Source organism: Pectinophora gossypiella, chromosome 12 (genome assembly GCF_024362695.1).
Source record: "Pectinophora gossypiella chromosome 12, ilPecGoss1.1, whole genome shotgun sequence".
Classification (NCBI taxonomy): Eukaryota; Metazoa; Arthropoda; class Insecta; order Lepidoptera; family Gelechiidae; genus Pectinophora; species Pectinophora gossypiella.
In genome coordinates, this window is record NC_065415.1 from 14233013 (window position 1) to 14250342 (window position 17330).

At 37.6% G+C, this 17330-nt stretch overlaps 1 protein-coding gene and 1 non-coding gene across 2 annotated transcripts in view; both read right to left on the reverse strand.

The window, feature by feature from the left end:
* Positions 1 to 480: 480 nt before the first annotated feature.
* Positions 481 to 17330, reverse strand: part of LOC126371283 (aminoacylase-1-like) — a 32674-nt gene continuing 15824 nt past the window's right edge. Inside the window, exons 5-9 of the mRNA XM_050016579.1 lie at positions 13014 to 13084; positions 8999 to 9115; positions 7524 to 7619; positions 4837 to 4970; positions 481 to 817 (exon numbers count right to left, since the gene is read on the reverse strand). Coding sequence (XP_049872536.1) covers positions 613 to 817; positions 4837 to 4970; positions 7524 to 7619; positions 8999 to 9115; positions 13014 to 13084 — 623 coding nt within the window. The 3' untranslated portion in view covers positions 481 to 612. The remainder of the gene's footprint in view (positions 818 to 4836; positions 4971 to 7523; positions 7620 to 8998; positions 9116 to 13013; positions 13085 to 17330) is intronic.
* Trnal-cag (transfer RNA leucine (anticodon CAG)) lies at positions 9599 to 9682 on the reverse strand. Its single transcript has one exon. It is a non-coding gene; the product is annotated as a tRNA-Leu (tRNA).

The window sequence follows — 17330 nt, forward strand, 5'->3', positions numbered from 1 at the left end:
GCTTTTACTAATGGATGCTAGGTAGAGGTTTTATTGCTCGGTCGTTATTTTATCCACCTATTTAAAGTGGTACGCTGCGCTTTTAGAGCTAGCTATTTGCTTTTGTTTAATGGAGGCTTTAGCAGTCGATTGAAAGAATGTAATGTTATTGTTAGGGACTGCAATCCCGATCTCGCGCAATCCCGATCTCGCCAGATCTCGTCTAATTTTTCGGGATCAATCCCGAAGCATAATATGACGAGATCCCATTCGAGATTGACGGGATTGGGCGAATCTTCCTGAATTATACTTTTTGGTTTGATTATGCCGATTATCAAAGAAAACTTAATTATTTAGTTAGTAATATTTATTATATTTTATTAGTATTTTATTGTTTCTGCCATCCTTACTTTACATTTTTTTTATGAACTAGAAGAGACCATGTATTTTTTTTTGTGCGTCACCTTAGTCTGCTTAATTCATATAAAGAAAGCAATAATATTAATGTGTAATATCCATTTATTTTCAAACAAGTAGGTACTACAAAAGTGAGATTCAATTTAAAACCCAAATGCCTTTTAAAACCCAAAACCCACTGTATATCTAGCGTCTGGAAATTCGGGCCTAACGAGGTTAAACATTAGCAAGAGCCGGTATGATCTTCTCATAGATCTGTATTCCTCGCATGAAGACGTCCAGCTTCAGGCTCTCATTGTGCTGGTGCAGCCCTGGCTCCGTGTTGATGATGGGCGTGAATCCCAGCGCTGGGATGTTCAGCTCGCGGATGTAGCGACTGTCGGTCCCTCCGGGGAATGTGCAGATTTTCACCGGGAGTTTTCTGGGAAATTAATGAATAAGCATTTAAGACAAGCTCACGATTCCTCAATTGGGGTAATCAAAGCTACATCCATCGCAAAATGAACTAAGTGACCACACATCATCAAGCTTTTTGTTAGGCCAACGTGATAGGTGGTGCGCCGTATCGCCGTCTATAATGGTGGAGCCAACTGTGTTAGTATAAACTGCCCTTGTCATTGCTGCAAGCCCGGTGCCGGGGTTCGAATGCAAATAATTATTTAAAGATAAAAACTTTTATTGTGTATAAATTTAGATACAAAATAATAGTTGCAAATTACGTCTCACTAAATTTTGCCTTTGCAGGCATATACACATTTCACAGGCAATGAAATAACATAAGAGAGAGAAAACAATAAAAAAAAAACTATTAAAGAATATATGCAATGGATAAGTAGGTCGATGAATTAACTATTAGTTTTCGTTCAAAAATTATTTGACGTCATTATTTATTTGTACACAAAAGGACGGACAAAGGGGAAATACAAACACATTAGAAATGAGAAAAAGATTTCAGATGCTAGAGTCGGAAAAGGAAGGCCTAAGCGAACACACCGCGACCAGATCCAGGATGTTTTAAAGAAAGGTCGGGTCAAGAGTACTCTAAACCGGCGACTTTGCTTGAAGAGTGATGAAAGTGCAGGAATCAAAAGTGCCGTGTCAGGATCGTAGTACGGTCACGCACGAGCATTAATATGTAAACACTTTGGTACCATGTCACATTAGATAACTTTTTTGACAAATTAAACTGTAGGTCTCACTAAATGTCAAATATGTTAGTGTGACAGAGTCCTAAAGTGGGTACATTATATTGCTCATGACTGTACTTAAGCGGAATTCCATGGTCTCTGCCTACCCTAAGGCGTCAAACTGGATGACAGCGGGGGCGGCGCGGCGGCGATCACGGCGCGGGGAGCGGCGCGGCGGCCGCTGTTCCGTTCTCGATGCCAGCAGCTAAATCGCGCGGTGTTGCGGCGGTATAGAGTTGTGTCTCAAATGAACGCAATGTCGAAATGGCGACAACGTATTTTCGATTGTAGTTCTTTTGTTTCGTACGATTTATTATGGGCAAAAGAAACACCGCTCGACCAGAGCGCACCGCTCGTACCCCGCTCCCCGCGCCGCTGCCATCGAGAACACTTCATAATAAATCTTAACATTTGAACGCGCCGCTCCCCGCACCGCCCCGCCGCCGCGCCGCTGCCGCTGTCATCCAGTTTGAGGCCTAACAGCGTGAGCCTTTTGTATGTATGAATGCATATCGCGGCAAAAGCAACACGTTTTTGTCAAAGGGTGTCAGTGGTAAAAAGTATGTAGCACTACCTCCTTGGTATAGTGGTTGAGCGTGGGGCTCACGATCCGGAGGTCCTGGGTTCGATTTCCGGTGGGGACATATCGCAAAAACTACTTTGTGGTCCTTAGTTTGGTTAGGACATTACAGGCTGATCACCTGATTGTCCAAAGAGATGATCCGTGCTTCGGAAGGCACGTTAAGCCGTTGGTCCCGGTTACTACTTACTGATGTAAGTAGTCGTTACATGAGCCATGTCAAGGGCCTTGGGCAGCTCAATAGTAACCCTGACACCAGGGTTGATGAGGTTGGTACTCCACCTCACAACCCACACGATAGAAGAAGTAGGTAGCACTTACGTCATAAAAGCGTTACGTACGCGTGTAACCAAAAATAAAGCTCTATTTATGTACAGAAATGAAAACATTGAGTTGACGACTACCTATTTTAATATCAAGTGTGGGTATCAAGTATGATTGGCCCTGTCGTCATTAGTACGGCGCCTGTTAAAAGTGTAATTTATTATCAAACCCATCAAACTGTAATTTTCCAAACACGACAATGTTGGGGAAAACTGACTGCTATTTGGACTGATTGAGAGACAGACAAATGTAATTGAGTTCTAATCAGTAGATCGAAGTGGAAGAGGTAAAAGGAAGGTATAGGGAATTACTAACCATTTTACGTTAATTTAATGATTTTTTTTTTTTTAATTATAATTTATTTAATATAATGTAATGCAATGTGTGGGCCTAGGTGCCTGAATAAAGAATTTAATAATAATTAAAGCACATAATAACGGGTTCTTACCGCGTTTAAATGGGGATATGAGACTCCCGATATTTCGACACTGTTACAAGTGCCATGATCTGTATGTCTGCCCGTAGAAAATTATGGATCTATCTACTCCACTCCAATCTCATCAGTCATCCCGTGATCATGGCACTTGCAACAGTGTCGAAATATCGGGAGTCTCATATCCCCATTTAAACGCGGTAAGAACCCGTTATTATGTGATTTAATTATGATAATAACTTAAAACAATTTAAAACAATTTAATAATAATTAAAAAAGGCGACAGACTATTTTTTGACGTGACTTATAGTAGATTTGCCGTAAATGGCATTAACTACTGGGCTGGACAAATTGGGAAGTGCTGAGCGCTCCCACCTGGTACAAAATTTAAAACAACTGGCCTCAGGGTGCCCAGTTGGGCACGAATCTCGACTCGGTTTCATTTCATTTCAGGGCATTGTCTGAGAGGATTATATTGGAAAGAATTAATCGACCCTAGTGGGCCGATAGCGTTAAGCGCTGAATGAGGGCGGCAAACCACGCATATACCAACCAAACAAAACCAAACCATGGAAACCATGCATGCATATACTTTGTGATCCCTAGTTTGGTTAGGACATTACAGGCTGATCACCTGATTGTCCGAAAGTAAGATGATCCGTGCTTCGGAAAGGCACGTTAAGCCGTTGGTCCCGGTTATATAATGGATGTAAGTGAGTAATCGTTACATGAACCACGTCAGGGGCCTTTGGCGGCTCAATCATAATCCTGACACCAGGGTTGATGAGGCTGGTATTCCACCTCACAACCCACACGATAAAAGAAGAAGTGGGAATAAAAAATACCAAGAATCCCTTCCCAAACCAAAATCCAAATATGTACGATAAGGTGCAAAAGTCCAATCAGTTCTTGCAAAGTAATAAATTAACTGGTTGCACTTAAGACCTCCTGATTACATGTCGTTTCTGTAATAGATCAAAAACACTTACAAAAACATATATTTTATAATTATGACAACTTTACGAATACTGCACTTTTGTTCCCTCTTCTTCTTATCGTGTCGATGGCAAACTAAATAGTATCAGCCCAAAACTTGGCAACAAGTATTGTTGACAATTGCAACATAAAAATACCTTTTAAAAAAAAGGTTATAAAAAAATATTAATTCTTTACTATTTTTAAATTAATTTTGTATTCATCGATCTTCGGCTTTTTGGCGGGAAACGGGAACGGGACAGTTGCTTTCTTCATTGAATAATCTAAATAATTAATACGAAGTGGTGTTTCGTGGTTAATGATCGCATTAAGTTAGTCGGAAAACATTCGCGAGTGTTATTATATCGGAGTATTCAATAAACAAAGTGTATCTGCCTATTTTCGCTTCGTGCCAGGAAGCCGCTTCATAACTTGAAAGTTTATGCGGACTTTTGAGTTAATTCGTTTGGGGTTCGGAGTAGGAGTCAACTCCGAGGGTGGGGGCTTAGGTTTCATCATCATCATCACCTTTCATCATTTCATTAATCATCAAGAAAAAAAATACGTAAGACATGGCTGTATGGGCATAGTTCCCTTTGCCTTACCCTTCGGGGAAAACCAAAACAAAAAAAAAATCATCGATCTTCTCTTATTGTCGGACGTGTTTATAACCTTTGTAATTACCTACTATTACTGAATTATATGCGAAGTGGCAAAACAATCAGCGTTTCTTTAATACAGTCTGCGAGTGGTGAAATAATCAATCCACACACATTTAAACAAGTATGGCGCTATCTGCAGCGCTCATCAGATCCTCCCAGGGAGATCAGGGAGATCTTTTGGTCCCAAAAAATTTTGAGTAAAAGATCTCCCTGATTATACCCTATTCATTAGAAAATAAATGTTACTGTTTTAAGGAGCAAGGGAGGGGTAATACTTACAGCTCGTCCGTGGTGGCTTTGAAAGCGAGCCAGTAAGGGTTGCCGTTGTCCAGGGGTGTGGCAGCCACAAATGCGTCCTTCTGGTCGAAGTCGTAGGTAACCCCCGGACCCGCCTCGGAGCACCACTTCTTTATCTACGGTGCGACATATATGTTAATGTAAATGATATCAAAATACATCATTTCTACTCAAAATGATATAACGACGGGGAAGAAGCAAATACTCCTATATTACATTTTTAGGCAAATCGACTTTTTGATGTAGTTCGATGCGAAATTTAATTTTACGTTGGCTGGCAAGATCTCCGTTGTATATTTCCTACTTTTAGGGTGATTTTCGATGAATAGAAATAGCTCTTAAAATAAAGATTTTATATGTTGCAATATTTTTTATAAAAATATCTCCTTTCTACAGAAATAAATGACTCCTATCTCATATTTTAATCGATAATAGCTCCTATCTTCAGAATCAAGCATGAGTCTTTTTATTTAATGGAAGATGATGGAGGTTGATGGATGATGATGGGCAATGGGTATGGCACGAATGTGTCTTTGTTTCAAAAATAAGAGATGATGGACCCAAGATTTACTTTTTGGGGTGATTCGATCACTGACACTTTTCAATATTAAATTATTTTTTTCCTAAGCGTGTAGCTCGAAAACGGGCGAAATATCAAAAAAATATTATATTAACAAATTTCTAGACAATTTAATGTTCTTTAAATTAATATAAAAGTTATTTTCTCTAGGACGCATCGTTTTTGAGATATCAGCGAAAAACTCAAAATTGGTATCTCTGACCTACACCCATTCCGCAACACAAAACATTTTTTTAAAGACAGTTATTAATAAAAATTGTTTGACAAGTTAATTATTTGATATTGGATAATTGGGTTATTTATAATTATCTTTTTGTCAAAAAAAATCCCAGTTTTAATTTTGGAGAGAAATTTAGAATAAAATGTGAGAAGTAAATCGAACGACCAATACCATACAAAAATATCGATATTTTATATTTTTGTATGGTTTGGTAAACATTAAGTTACGGAAATGACACCATGTAAACGTGGGAATTTTTACTATGTTAACTCCATAAATAAGGACACATTCAGGAATGTGTTCCGGAACACATTCCTGAAGAAAAATCATAGGATTCCTCCCACATACTCTACAACCCCTTTATTGACCGGGCTATTGATAATGATTTTAATAAGTACCTACTTGTTGATCTCAGTTGATTATTGACTTAATAAATATATAATTCGTACTATATTGATATTTTTTTTAAATGCCAATTAAAAAACGAATGTGCCTACTTTATCATGATCAATAAATAATTTGTTAAACCTTGTTTAAGATCAAAGTTTATTTTCATTAAAAATGCTAAGCGTAGCACTTTCTTTAAAAAAGCTGTCGTTTCAGTATTTTTTTAAAACATACGATTATTTGTTATTATATTGCATGCTTTATAATAGTTTACAGTTAAATATTTACTAGTTAAATGTTGCGGCATTGCTTTATAATATCTCCTAAGTACTCCTAACTTGAACATAATTTGAAATTCATTCAAAGCAATACATCCTATCTTACAAAATCATGTATAATTTACGTTAGTTTTATAGTTATTGTTTTTTTAATTATGAATAGGTTTTTGAAGCTACAGTGAATAGTTTACAAAGAGAAATAAGTCAAACAATAGGAATTTGAAGGATTAATTGCAAGTGGAAAAACCGTCTAACGTCAAAACTTTCGACCCAACACAGAAACCAATAGGCTCTAACTTACATTAACTTTAATTCCTCTATATATACAAAATTAATATTAGTTTAAAAAAATGTCTCTTGAAATAACAAAACTACCTTCAGAACATGACGTCGCGCTATAATTATTAACAAAAAAGTTATACAGTTTTTTCCTCCTCCTGTAAAGTTAGGTCTGTGTACGATAGGAGTATTTGCTTCTTCCCCGTCGATATATTATATTGGTATTTGTACAAAAAATTGATGCAATACACAATAAGTACTTTAAGAAGGAACATACAACACGTAAAGACAAATTAAACAAAAGCACAAAAGGCGATCTCATTGGCAATCGTGTCATTTACACCCTGTATACGTACATACTAGATACATGTCTACTATACAGGGTGTTAGTGAGATCGTAACGTAAACTTTGAGGGGTGATTCAGACCATGACTCTGGGTTGATATCAAGTGCAATTTTCCGTCGCAAAAGTATGGAACTGAAAATAATTAAAAAAAAAGAATTTTCTGACAGGAAATTCCACTTGATATCAACTCAGAATCGTGGTCTGAATCATCCCCCTAAGTATTTACGGCGTTTCACTAACACCTATACCTACTTGTATGGCTACTTGTATGTACTTGGACCGGGTGTAAGTGACATCGTAACGAATACTGAGAGGGATGATTCAGCTCATTATTCTAAGTTAATATCAAGTGGAATTTTCCATCGTTACGATCGTATAATACTATCACTAACGACATAAAGAGCAGGGTGGCAAAAAGGCCACATTATTGAAGCAATTAATCCAAAACAGCATTATTGCTATTTGACATTTGTTCACTTATTTTTATTTGCGCAAATGTCAAATAGTAATATTGCTTTTCTAGATTAAATTGCTTCGATGACGCACTTTAAAGGTGTCTGATGATAAATAAATACTTACCATGTTTTCGAACTCCTGGTGGTTCACAGACAAAGCCAGGCGTAGATCGAAGCTGGCTACGAACTTCTCAGGCACCACGTTGTTCTGAATACCACCCTAAAAATCACAATACATAATATGTCTTACGTTCTTGCGACCAAAAATAAGATGGCGGACGGTTGTTTAAATAAGACAAAACGTAAAAGACTATAAAACGTTTTTAAATAAACAAAGTTAAATAATAATCGTTTCCTTCCTTTATCCCACAATTTTTGACCCAGACTATATTACTTATATTTAAAAGTACATCCAAGACAATTACAGTAACTAAAGGTAAAAAACAAAACAGTTTGTCAAATAATTAGAAACATACACGTAACTTCGTCACATCCAATTAGACGCTTAAGTGCTCTGAGTCTGACCTGGTCCAAACGAACTCGTCGCACTAGCGGCATTGCATCTTGCGATTATATCTTTTAACACGTACTTACAAAATTAAGACTAGTTAATCCGTGGGGAAGGGTAGGAACACGAATATAGACACGGACATAATTCAATTCAAATTCAAAAATATCTTTATTCAGTAGGTAACATGGTTACAGTCATGAGCAATATCATGTACCCACTTTAGAACCCTGTCGCACTATCATATTTGTCATTAAATGAGACTTAAATGTTTCAAAGTGTACACATATTAGTACTCGAGACCGTACACTTTGAATCGTCAATTTTTACATAACGAACGTCTCATCCGCCTAAAACAATCTGTATAGCCGGGGAAAAGAAGCTGCAAGAAAAACCTCGGCACAGGGCCCTAGACGTTATTTTTTTTTAAAGTAATTGTTGTCAGGTTTCAAGTTATAGTGGTTGTCAATTTCTTTGTTTGTTGAAATGTGACGTCACTGGGTTAAATGACACGAAATTTAAAATAATTGAAGAAAAATGAGTTTGTTTCTATTATATTAAAACTTTTTCGAGAAAATAAAATATTTTAAGAGGTATAAAATAAGCAATTGTTATTTTTAAAATACTTATCCGAATACTGGTGCTAATTCTTGTAAACACCATCTAATTTTATTTTAAGTTATATCTGTAATTTTCTTATCCGCCGAAAAGGAAAGGGACGGGTAATCGACAAGCATAAAATTTATGGAACACAAGTCAATTTTAAGCACAAATCTAAAACAACCGTCAAAAAATTTTACATTGGCCAATAACCCGCCGGAATTATGTTGACAGCACACGTGAAACGGTTTGCATACCAGCGAGATACCTTTTTGATTCGCCCGGGTAATCCATTCATTTACTCATTCTTCCTAAAATTAAGAGCTGTCAATCATCCGTCCCTTTCCTTATCGGCGGATAAGAAAATGACAGGTAGGTATAACTTAAAGTAAAATTAGGAGGTGTCTGCAGGAATCGGGGCCACTGTCAAGTTGCCAATTAACACTGTTAATGCTTCACGCTATCGCCCATGCAGTATGAGCGGTACTTACAGAGAGTATGGTCAGGTTGACAGAGGTGACGTCGCCGGCAGTCAGTTCTGGGTTGTCCTCCATCTTTTTCTTCGACTCCTGACGCAGGTCCATGAATTTGTCGATGATGTAGCGCACCTGGGTGTAATTGTTTATTCATTTAGGTACGTACTTAATACATAACTTCACGCCTATTACCCCACAGGGGGTAAGGACAGAGACACCGACTTTAAGCGAAATGGGTCGTTTCCTAGGTTCAAGATAAATCATGAAATTCTAATTATTAAATAAATACAGATGTAAAACTAACGAAAAACATTTTCTTTTCCTATTTAACTTATCGTAATAATAAGTCCAACATTTTATCACGTTTATCTATGACGTCACAGTGTGTTTTTTCATTCAAATTCTATAGTAATTTTGTGTTTTGACGTTTAGTAAAAAGTAACTGATTTGAAACTAGCCTAATATAAGTATTTTATTGAGTGTTTATTTTTTCCCAAAAACAGCAATCATTGTTATCGTAAAAGAAAGTTATTTAACTTTCTCCAGCGCCATAAAATTAATTATGCTACTGAACTCGTAACTCAAAAAATAAATCTAAAAAATCCAAAAAGAGTTTGTCAGAAGTGGGATTCGAACCCACGCCCACAGAAGTGGACTGCGACCTGAACGCAGCGCCTTAGACCGCTCGGCCATCCTGACATGACAGCTGGTGGCGAAATTACGCACCGCTATCGTAACGCGTGATGACAGATCAGCTGAAGCTAAGAATAGAACTTTATCGCGACCTTTGCAATGTCGCTTGAAGGAGTTTAAATTATTATAGACGTAATTTGTATACAAGTGACATTCACTTTTACCTAAACCCATCTGAACTGATCTAGTACTAAGACTCCCGCCCGCCCGTAATATCTATAGGGGTAGTAAGGCTTAAATTTACCTATGCAAATTCATCACATAAACATAAGATAGCATCATGCCTGTATCCCCGAAGGGGTAGGCAGAGGAGTACAGTAGGTATAAATCCCTCTCCTTGCCTGCTATGTTTAAATCCCATGTAATAGTGGTCGATACTAATTATCTATAATCCAAACATGAATTCAAACTTATAAAGTCGAATTCAGTGGTTCACACATATGATGACGGTGTGATCCAGCCGATTTCAGTAGTTCAGTGAATCACATAAACATTTACTCAGTAATATGAGGATGACATTTTCTTGTAAGAAAAATTCCTCTATAAAAGTTAAGAATAAAAAAATATAACAAATATGAAAATGTAACATTATTCAAGAGAATTGCTAAATTGTTTGATTCCGACGAGCACCTCCCCACCTGAGAACAGTAGTATTATCACAAAAGGTTGACAATATCAGCATTTTAGGTCCATGGTGCATGGGTTAAACGTTAAGATCATGATTCGGAGATCCCGAATTCCAATCCTGATGACAACATAATCATTAAAATCACTTTGTGAACACTAGTTTGGCTAGGACATTACAGGGTGACCACCCGATTGTTGATCCGTGCTTCGTTGGGCACGTTAAGTAGTCGGTACCGGCTGGTATTTAGTTAAGTAGGTATGTAAATGACTTTTGTTTTGTGACATTTTCTTGTAAGAAAAATTCCTCTATAAAAGTTAAGAATAAAAAAATGTATACCCAAAAACGACGACGAATAAAGAGACATAATATGTCTGTTCTCCATGAAATTATAAGGTTAAACGAAGGCACAGTACAGCGCCATCTATTGTTTATAGGGGAACGTAGCCTAGAAAGTTTTTCATTACCACGGACAAACTTTGCACCAGGTGTCTCGTCTCATCATCTCCCGTTTTTCACAGGGTCCGCTTACCTAACCTGAATATTTGACAGGTCTAGTTTTTTACAGAAGCGACTGCCCGTCTGACCTTCCAACCCGCGAAGGGAAAACCAGCCCAATACAAGTCAACCTAGGTCCTTAACTCTTAACTCTCCTCTATGGTTTAAAAAAAACTTTTATCATCATATCCGCGATAAAATTTTATTCGCAAATTAAGGACTGTTACGGTCCACGATGACCGTTAATTAGTCTCCGGGCACATTGCCAATCTTGTGTTCCGTTACATTCACTGCGCATCCGGTGCAAGTTCATTATGCATATCCAGTGCTTCCGGAGAATATCTATTGCTGTGGGTACTAGTTGACTAGGACGATTAGTACATTGAATTTGGTATGTGTTAGGCAATTGAGCCATTTGGCACAATTTCAGGTTTCTACCAGAGACACAATTTTTGTTTCGACCGAATTGGAGATGTCATTAGAAAAGGCTACCTGCTGTCATTAAATAAGCCTATAAGGGGAAGAGCTTGGACTGTCTCGCTCGTACATATTATGCGTTAGACGGCACACGATAATAATGACATTTTAGTATAGAGTCTCTGGGCTGTGGTCATAGAAGTACACGGACCTCCTTGGCTGGTGGTAGAGATTTGGCTTGAAAATAATAAGCAAGTACTTATATAAGATTTGCATAAACTATGAGACGGAAACTTGCCAACAACAGACTATAAAATGATACAACTGTGCATAAGTTAAACCTTTATAACAAAGCATAAAACTCTTCCCGGGTTGAAACAAAGGAGTATGGTTTAACGGCAGTATACTAGAATGGAGCTGGGTTTAACACATGAAGCGTGAACCATCCATTTTACATTTATGTTCATGAAAGTCTGTAATCTGTAAAATTTACTAAAAAGTGTTAAGGTTCGGAATGTTTATTTTATTATTTAATTATTATTAGCTTATATAACTTAATAACAGACGGAATAAAGTCGTGAATCTGTGTCACGACTTTATTATTTGCAATTTGGAACTGGCATATTATTTCATTTGTTTTTATTTTGATTTCTTCTTTTTCGAACGGGATCGTTTTCCCGCCTTTTTAAAAAGGCGGTGAGGGGAATTTTGTTCGGTTGCGGTAATCTGCTATGATAGAAGTTAGATCTGTCAAATTACAGAAGCCAGTGTTGTGACGTTTATTAGCATAGTGATGTATCAGTCGAGATTAGACCTGTCGATTCTGCAGTCGACTACTACATTCTCGGAAATAAAGATTTTGATTTGATTCAAAGACGGTCTCTCGCATCGACGCATTCTTCTTCTATCGTATGGGTTATGAGGTGGAGTACCAACCTTATCAATCCTGGTGTCAGGGTTATTATTGAGCCGCCAAAGGCCCCTGACATGGCTCATGTAAAGACTACATATATACACCAGTAAGTAGTAACCGGGACCAACGGCTTAACGTGCCTTTCGACGCATTGCACCAGGCCGTATCAAGTATATAGGTTTGAATTATTGAACAGTGAAATAATCCGAAGTTTAAAATACTCAATAGTCAGTGGTCCTGAACCAACTTGCTTCTCAAATGGGGAGCGCCAGTTCGAACCCCAGTACCGAACTTGCACCAACGAGTTATTAATTTATCTTAAGTGCAGTTTTCACTAACACCCTTGGCTCGACCATTATAAACGGCGATACGGCTAAACCTATCACGTTGGTCTAATAGAAAGCTCGGTGAGGTGTGGGTACTTAGTTCATCTTGCGATGGATTACCCCAATCGGGATATGTCGTGAGCTTATCATCATCTCCCTAGCATTATCCCGTTTTTCACACGGTCTGCTTACCGTACCGAAAGATTTGACAGGTCCGGTTTTTTACAGAAGCCAACTCGCGAAGGGAAAACCAGCCCAATACAGGTTATGTCACTTCCGAAAATGCCTTTCTCGGGAATGTGGGTTTCCTCACGATGTTTTCCTTCACCGCTGAGCACGTGAAAATCATTTATGATCCAAATTTGAATTGGAAAACAAATTCGACAATCATTGGTTTAGGCGTTCTACCAACTCGGTACGTGTTTTATATTATATATTTGTTATTTGTTTTATATTTGTTACTGTGGTGTCCCTTTATAATAAACGTTTATTTTTTCATTCAACTGGGCTACCACGGCTTGTAGTCGTGATGTTATGTTATGTAAAAATAATACTAACCTTTTCTCCGCAGTTGTCCGGTAGAAGCAGCGACCCATGTCCGGATTTTCCGGGGCAGGTGATGCTTATATCTGTAAGCATAACGTGTGCCTTTGATTCCCTGTTCGATAACAAATGAACAAGATACATTCATAATCGTCCCCCTCAGTATTCGTTACGATATAACTAGCACCCTGAATGTGTATGTAGGTAAGTGTAGTAAGCTAAAATTGTAAACTTACACTAAAATGTGATGCTGAATGTAAAAACATGTACCATTTTTTCTGAATAAATGTTTTTTTTTATAAAAAATAAAAAAAAACGTCACTGGAACAGCAAAATTACGTAAGCGCCACAATTGCCTAAACTAGCAGTCAATGTTATAATATGTATTGCAAGATATAGAAATATGAAAAAACGTTGTAATCTTACGTTCCCTTCGCGTCATCGAAATGAGGAATTTTCCAGGCTACGTTCCTAAGAAACAATATAGATGGCGCTGTTCAGCTTTAACATGATAATTATCAAAAATTATTCAAAAATAAACTCTTAAGCTGATCACACTGCAAGCTCGCAGGGAGCGTGGAGACTTAATAGAGACATACAAAATCTTAAACAGTTACTATGACGTGGACAACTTTGAAGCACTATACTTGCTCAATCATAACACCAATCTAAGAGGTCATACGCTCAAACTCTGTAAAAGAATTTCAAACAACAACCCCCATAAGCATTTCCTGACTAACAGAGTAGTAACAGCGTGGAACGGGCTGCCGCAGGACGTGGTCTCCGCTTCTAGCATCAACACCTTCAAAAACAAATTGGACAATTACCATAAAACAGAGAAAGGAAAACACAACTGAATAGTTGAATACAGGCACTTATCAGTGAAAACTGCCTGCCTGAGTTAATAATAATAATATAATATAATATAATGGTAGAAGCATAATATATTATGTAAAAGTAATTGTTGCTTGATATTGAATTAGATTATGTATAGAATTATCTTGCTACATATATTGCTTTTCTTTATTTTGATCAAAATAATAACCGGTGGAAGATGTGTCGAGCCTTGGTGTAAATATAATAAAAATATTCATCATTTATACACAAAAACAAAGATAAAAGATGCATATATATGTCATAACAACAGCCTCCGTGGTCTAGTGGTTAGAGCGTTAGGCTCACGATCTGGAGGTCCGGGTTCGATTCCCGATGGGGACATTGTCGAAATCACTTTGTGAGACTGTCCTTTGTTTGGTAAGGACTTTTCAGGCTTGAATCACCTGATTGTCCGAAAAAGTAAGATGATTCCGTGCTTCGGAGGGCTCGTTAAGCCGTCGGTCCCGGCTATTAGCCGTAAAAAACACCTCCACCAACCCGCAGTGGAGCAGCGTGGTGGAGTATGCTCCATACCCCCTCCGGTTGATTGAGGGGAGGCCTGTGCCCAGCAGTGGGACGTATATAGGCAGTTTATGATTATGATATTATGATATATGTCATGAAATTAGCCGGATAAACGAAGGCCAATTTTTACAGCGCACTCTATTTTTTTTCTTGGGAACGTAGGTTGGAAAGTCTGACAAACACGCATGATGAACAGCTGAACGAGTAATAATAGAGCCCAAAAAAATAACCTAGGTTTTCCTTTAACAGCATTATCTGCCTGATACATTCCATTTAGTGGAATTTATGTTTAGTCCCCATTTTTTCCCCTGGTACGAATGACAATTACACGCAAGCGATCAGAGTAGGTTACTTATTAGGAGGTTTTCGCTTCAACACGAACAAAGAATACGTGATACAGAGACAGATTCAGGGGGTCAGGGAGATGGCTACTATTGGCAACTTGACAGTTTTCGGATAAGTATTTTAAACTTAAAAACTTATTTTATACCTCTTAAAATATTTTAGATACATAGACACATAAACTCACGCCCGTAATCCTTAATGGGGTGGGCAGAGCCACAAGTAATCAAAGACAACTTGCAGTCACTGTTGATACGATGTCGTAAGCTGGATATGATAAACCTTATGGTGATAAGGGATCAGCCTATCGCCCATTACATTAGTCCATCAGACAGAACACAATCCCTCTGTCGGTTTTTACGACATGCCCGGGAAGACAAGCAGCTGAACGTTTTCTATGTTTTTTATTTGCTCCCAGAACAGCATAGAAGCAAAATATTTTATTTTCTCGAAAAAGCTTTATGTAATAGAAAAAACGTATTTTTCTTCAATAATTTCAAATTTCGCGCTAAAACGGTTGGCCAAGTGACATTTTGCCCGGTGACGTCACATTTCAAGAAACAAAAAGACTGTCAAAAAATATGACTTGAAACCTGACAGATATATTTTGTTTATTTTGTGAAATGTGACGTCACGCGGAGCTCAATCATGGCCGCCCATGTTTCCTTCGATTCTTGAATAACACAGATAAAAAATCTCATTCTTATTTTGTAAAAATAAAATATTTAAAAATGATCTTAATAAAAGAAATCTATTGGATAGTTATTGTTAAATGATAAACTACCATATCCGACATTATTTTTTTCTTTATTATTTTCTTTATTTTCATATTTTATTGTTACAACTGTCTAGTAGCCAATTGTACCCTCGTTTGAACATGACTGATCGTTTGCGGTCGGCATGTCGACGACATCGTCGCCCGTCTGTAAGCGCCCTAAGGCTGCAGTTTCCGCAAAATTTGTTGCGAGTTTTTGCTGTCAATTATTTTCCTTTTTTAGACATTATTAAGATATTTGTTTGACTATCGTTTATTGTACACTATTATATTATTGCGTATGGCAAAAAATATACATCCTGCGTGGATCATATATCTAGCTTAAGCTCCCTCAACCAAGTCTCTGCCGCATCCGTCACTCTATGCCACCTGGGAACCGGTGTAGAGGGCACAAGTTTACTATGTAAAAGTACATGACATAAGTAATATACGCGTATTATTTTTAAAGTACATTTAGCCAGTTTATATAAGATAAATACAGTATCGAGTCATTTTTGTGCAGTCAAATTGAAGAAACAGCAACAAAATTGGAAAATCTACTCAGGCTATCCTGATCATAGTTATTGTTAATTAACATAACATAAACAGCCTAAGACATTATCCACTTACACGTTCTTTGGGAAAGTCACAAAGAGAAAATTTATATCGAAAAAAATCTGACTTGGACGGGACTTGAAACGTCAAATTCGCTGGACAGGAGGAGGACCCGGTGCGCGGTGGTGTAATGGTTAACACGCTCGTCCCGGCTTGACAAGAGCTGCGGGTTCAAGTCCCGACCGAGGCAAAATTTATTTCGATTTAAATAATAGTAGAATGATTTACATTGACCAACTTCGAGATATCCTTAGAAAAGGTTTAGTACGATCTACTCTCTCTACTCTAAACCGTGTGCGTGTATGAAGCGATTGATGAATGTGGAGGAAGCAAGAGAAGTGTGTAAGGATCGAAGCTAATGGGATTCTATAGTCTCTGCTTACCCCGGTGGGAAATAGGCGTGAGTGTATGTATGTATGTTAAATAATAGTGACAGCCAGACCACTAACCAACCTCCTGGCTGCGGCCCTGGCATGACTTAGACAACTGCTAACAAGGTCAGTGGCATGTCTGTCAACTGGTTAAGTTGTACTTTTCGTTATACTTGAAAACAAAATGTTGGAAATGTTCCATAACGTTAAAAACTTCCTTTAAAAGAGTTAATTTATAGTTTCATAAAATTGCAGTGAAGTGCAACAACATGTTGAAATATGTTAACCAAGGTAATGTATTTAATGGGATTTTTTTAGGCATAATAAAAAATACGGCACGTTTTCTTTAAGACTCATTTAGGTAAGTAAGTACTCTCTTAAATGCGCAATTGTATGCGCATATGTCAAATTTCAATATTGCTTTTTTAGATAAATTGCTTCGATGTGGGCTTTTTAACCTCCCAGATTGGCAATCGCTTCTGTAAAAACCTACCATATCTTTAAGTTAGGTAAGCGACAAATGACATAACGTAATGCTAGGGAGATGATGAGGTGAATCTGCGCTATCGCACTGTTCATTATCGTGTCCGGTATCGGAGCAATACTGACTGGAATACTATGCAGACATAGTTTAATTATATACTCACTCTGTACCAACCGGGCAACCAGTTTATATTGGAATGTGTCCGCGTGATTTAATATGCTGCGAACGCAATGTCTCAACTCAGAATACACTGGTGAAGCAAGCTATGCCATATTCGAATAAAAAAAAAATTGTTATTGTAGCTCTTATTTATCATATACCCTCAAAATGCTTTTGTACGTATACTTAGTTTTTAAGTTCTCAAG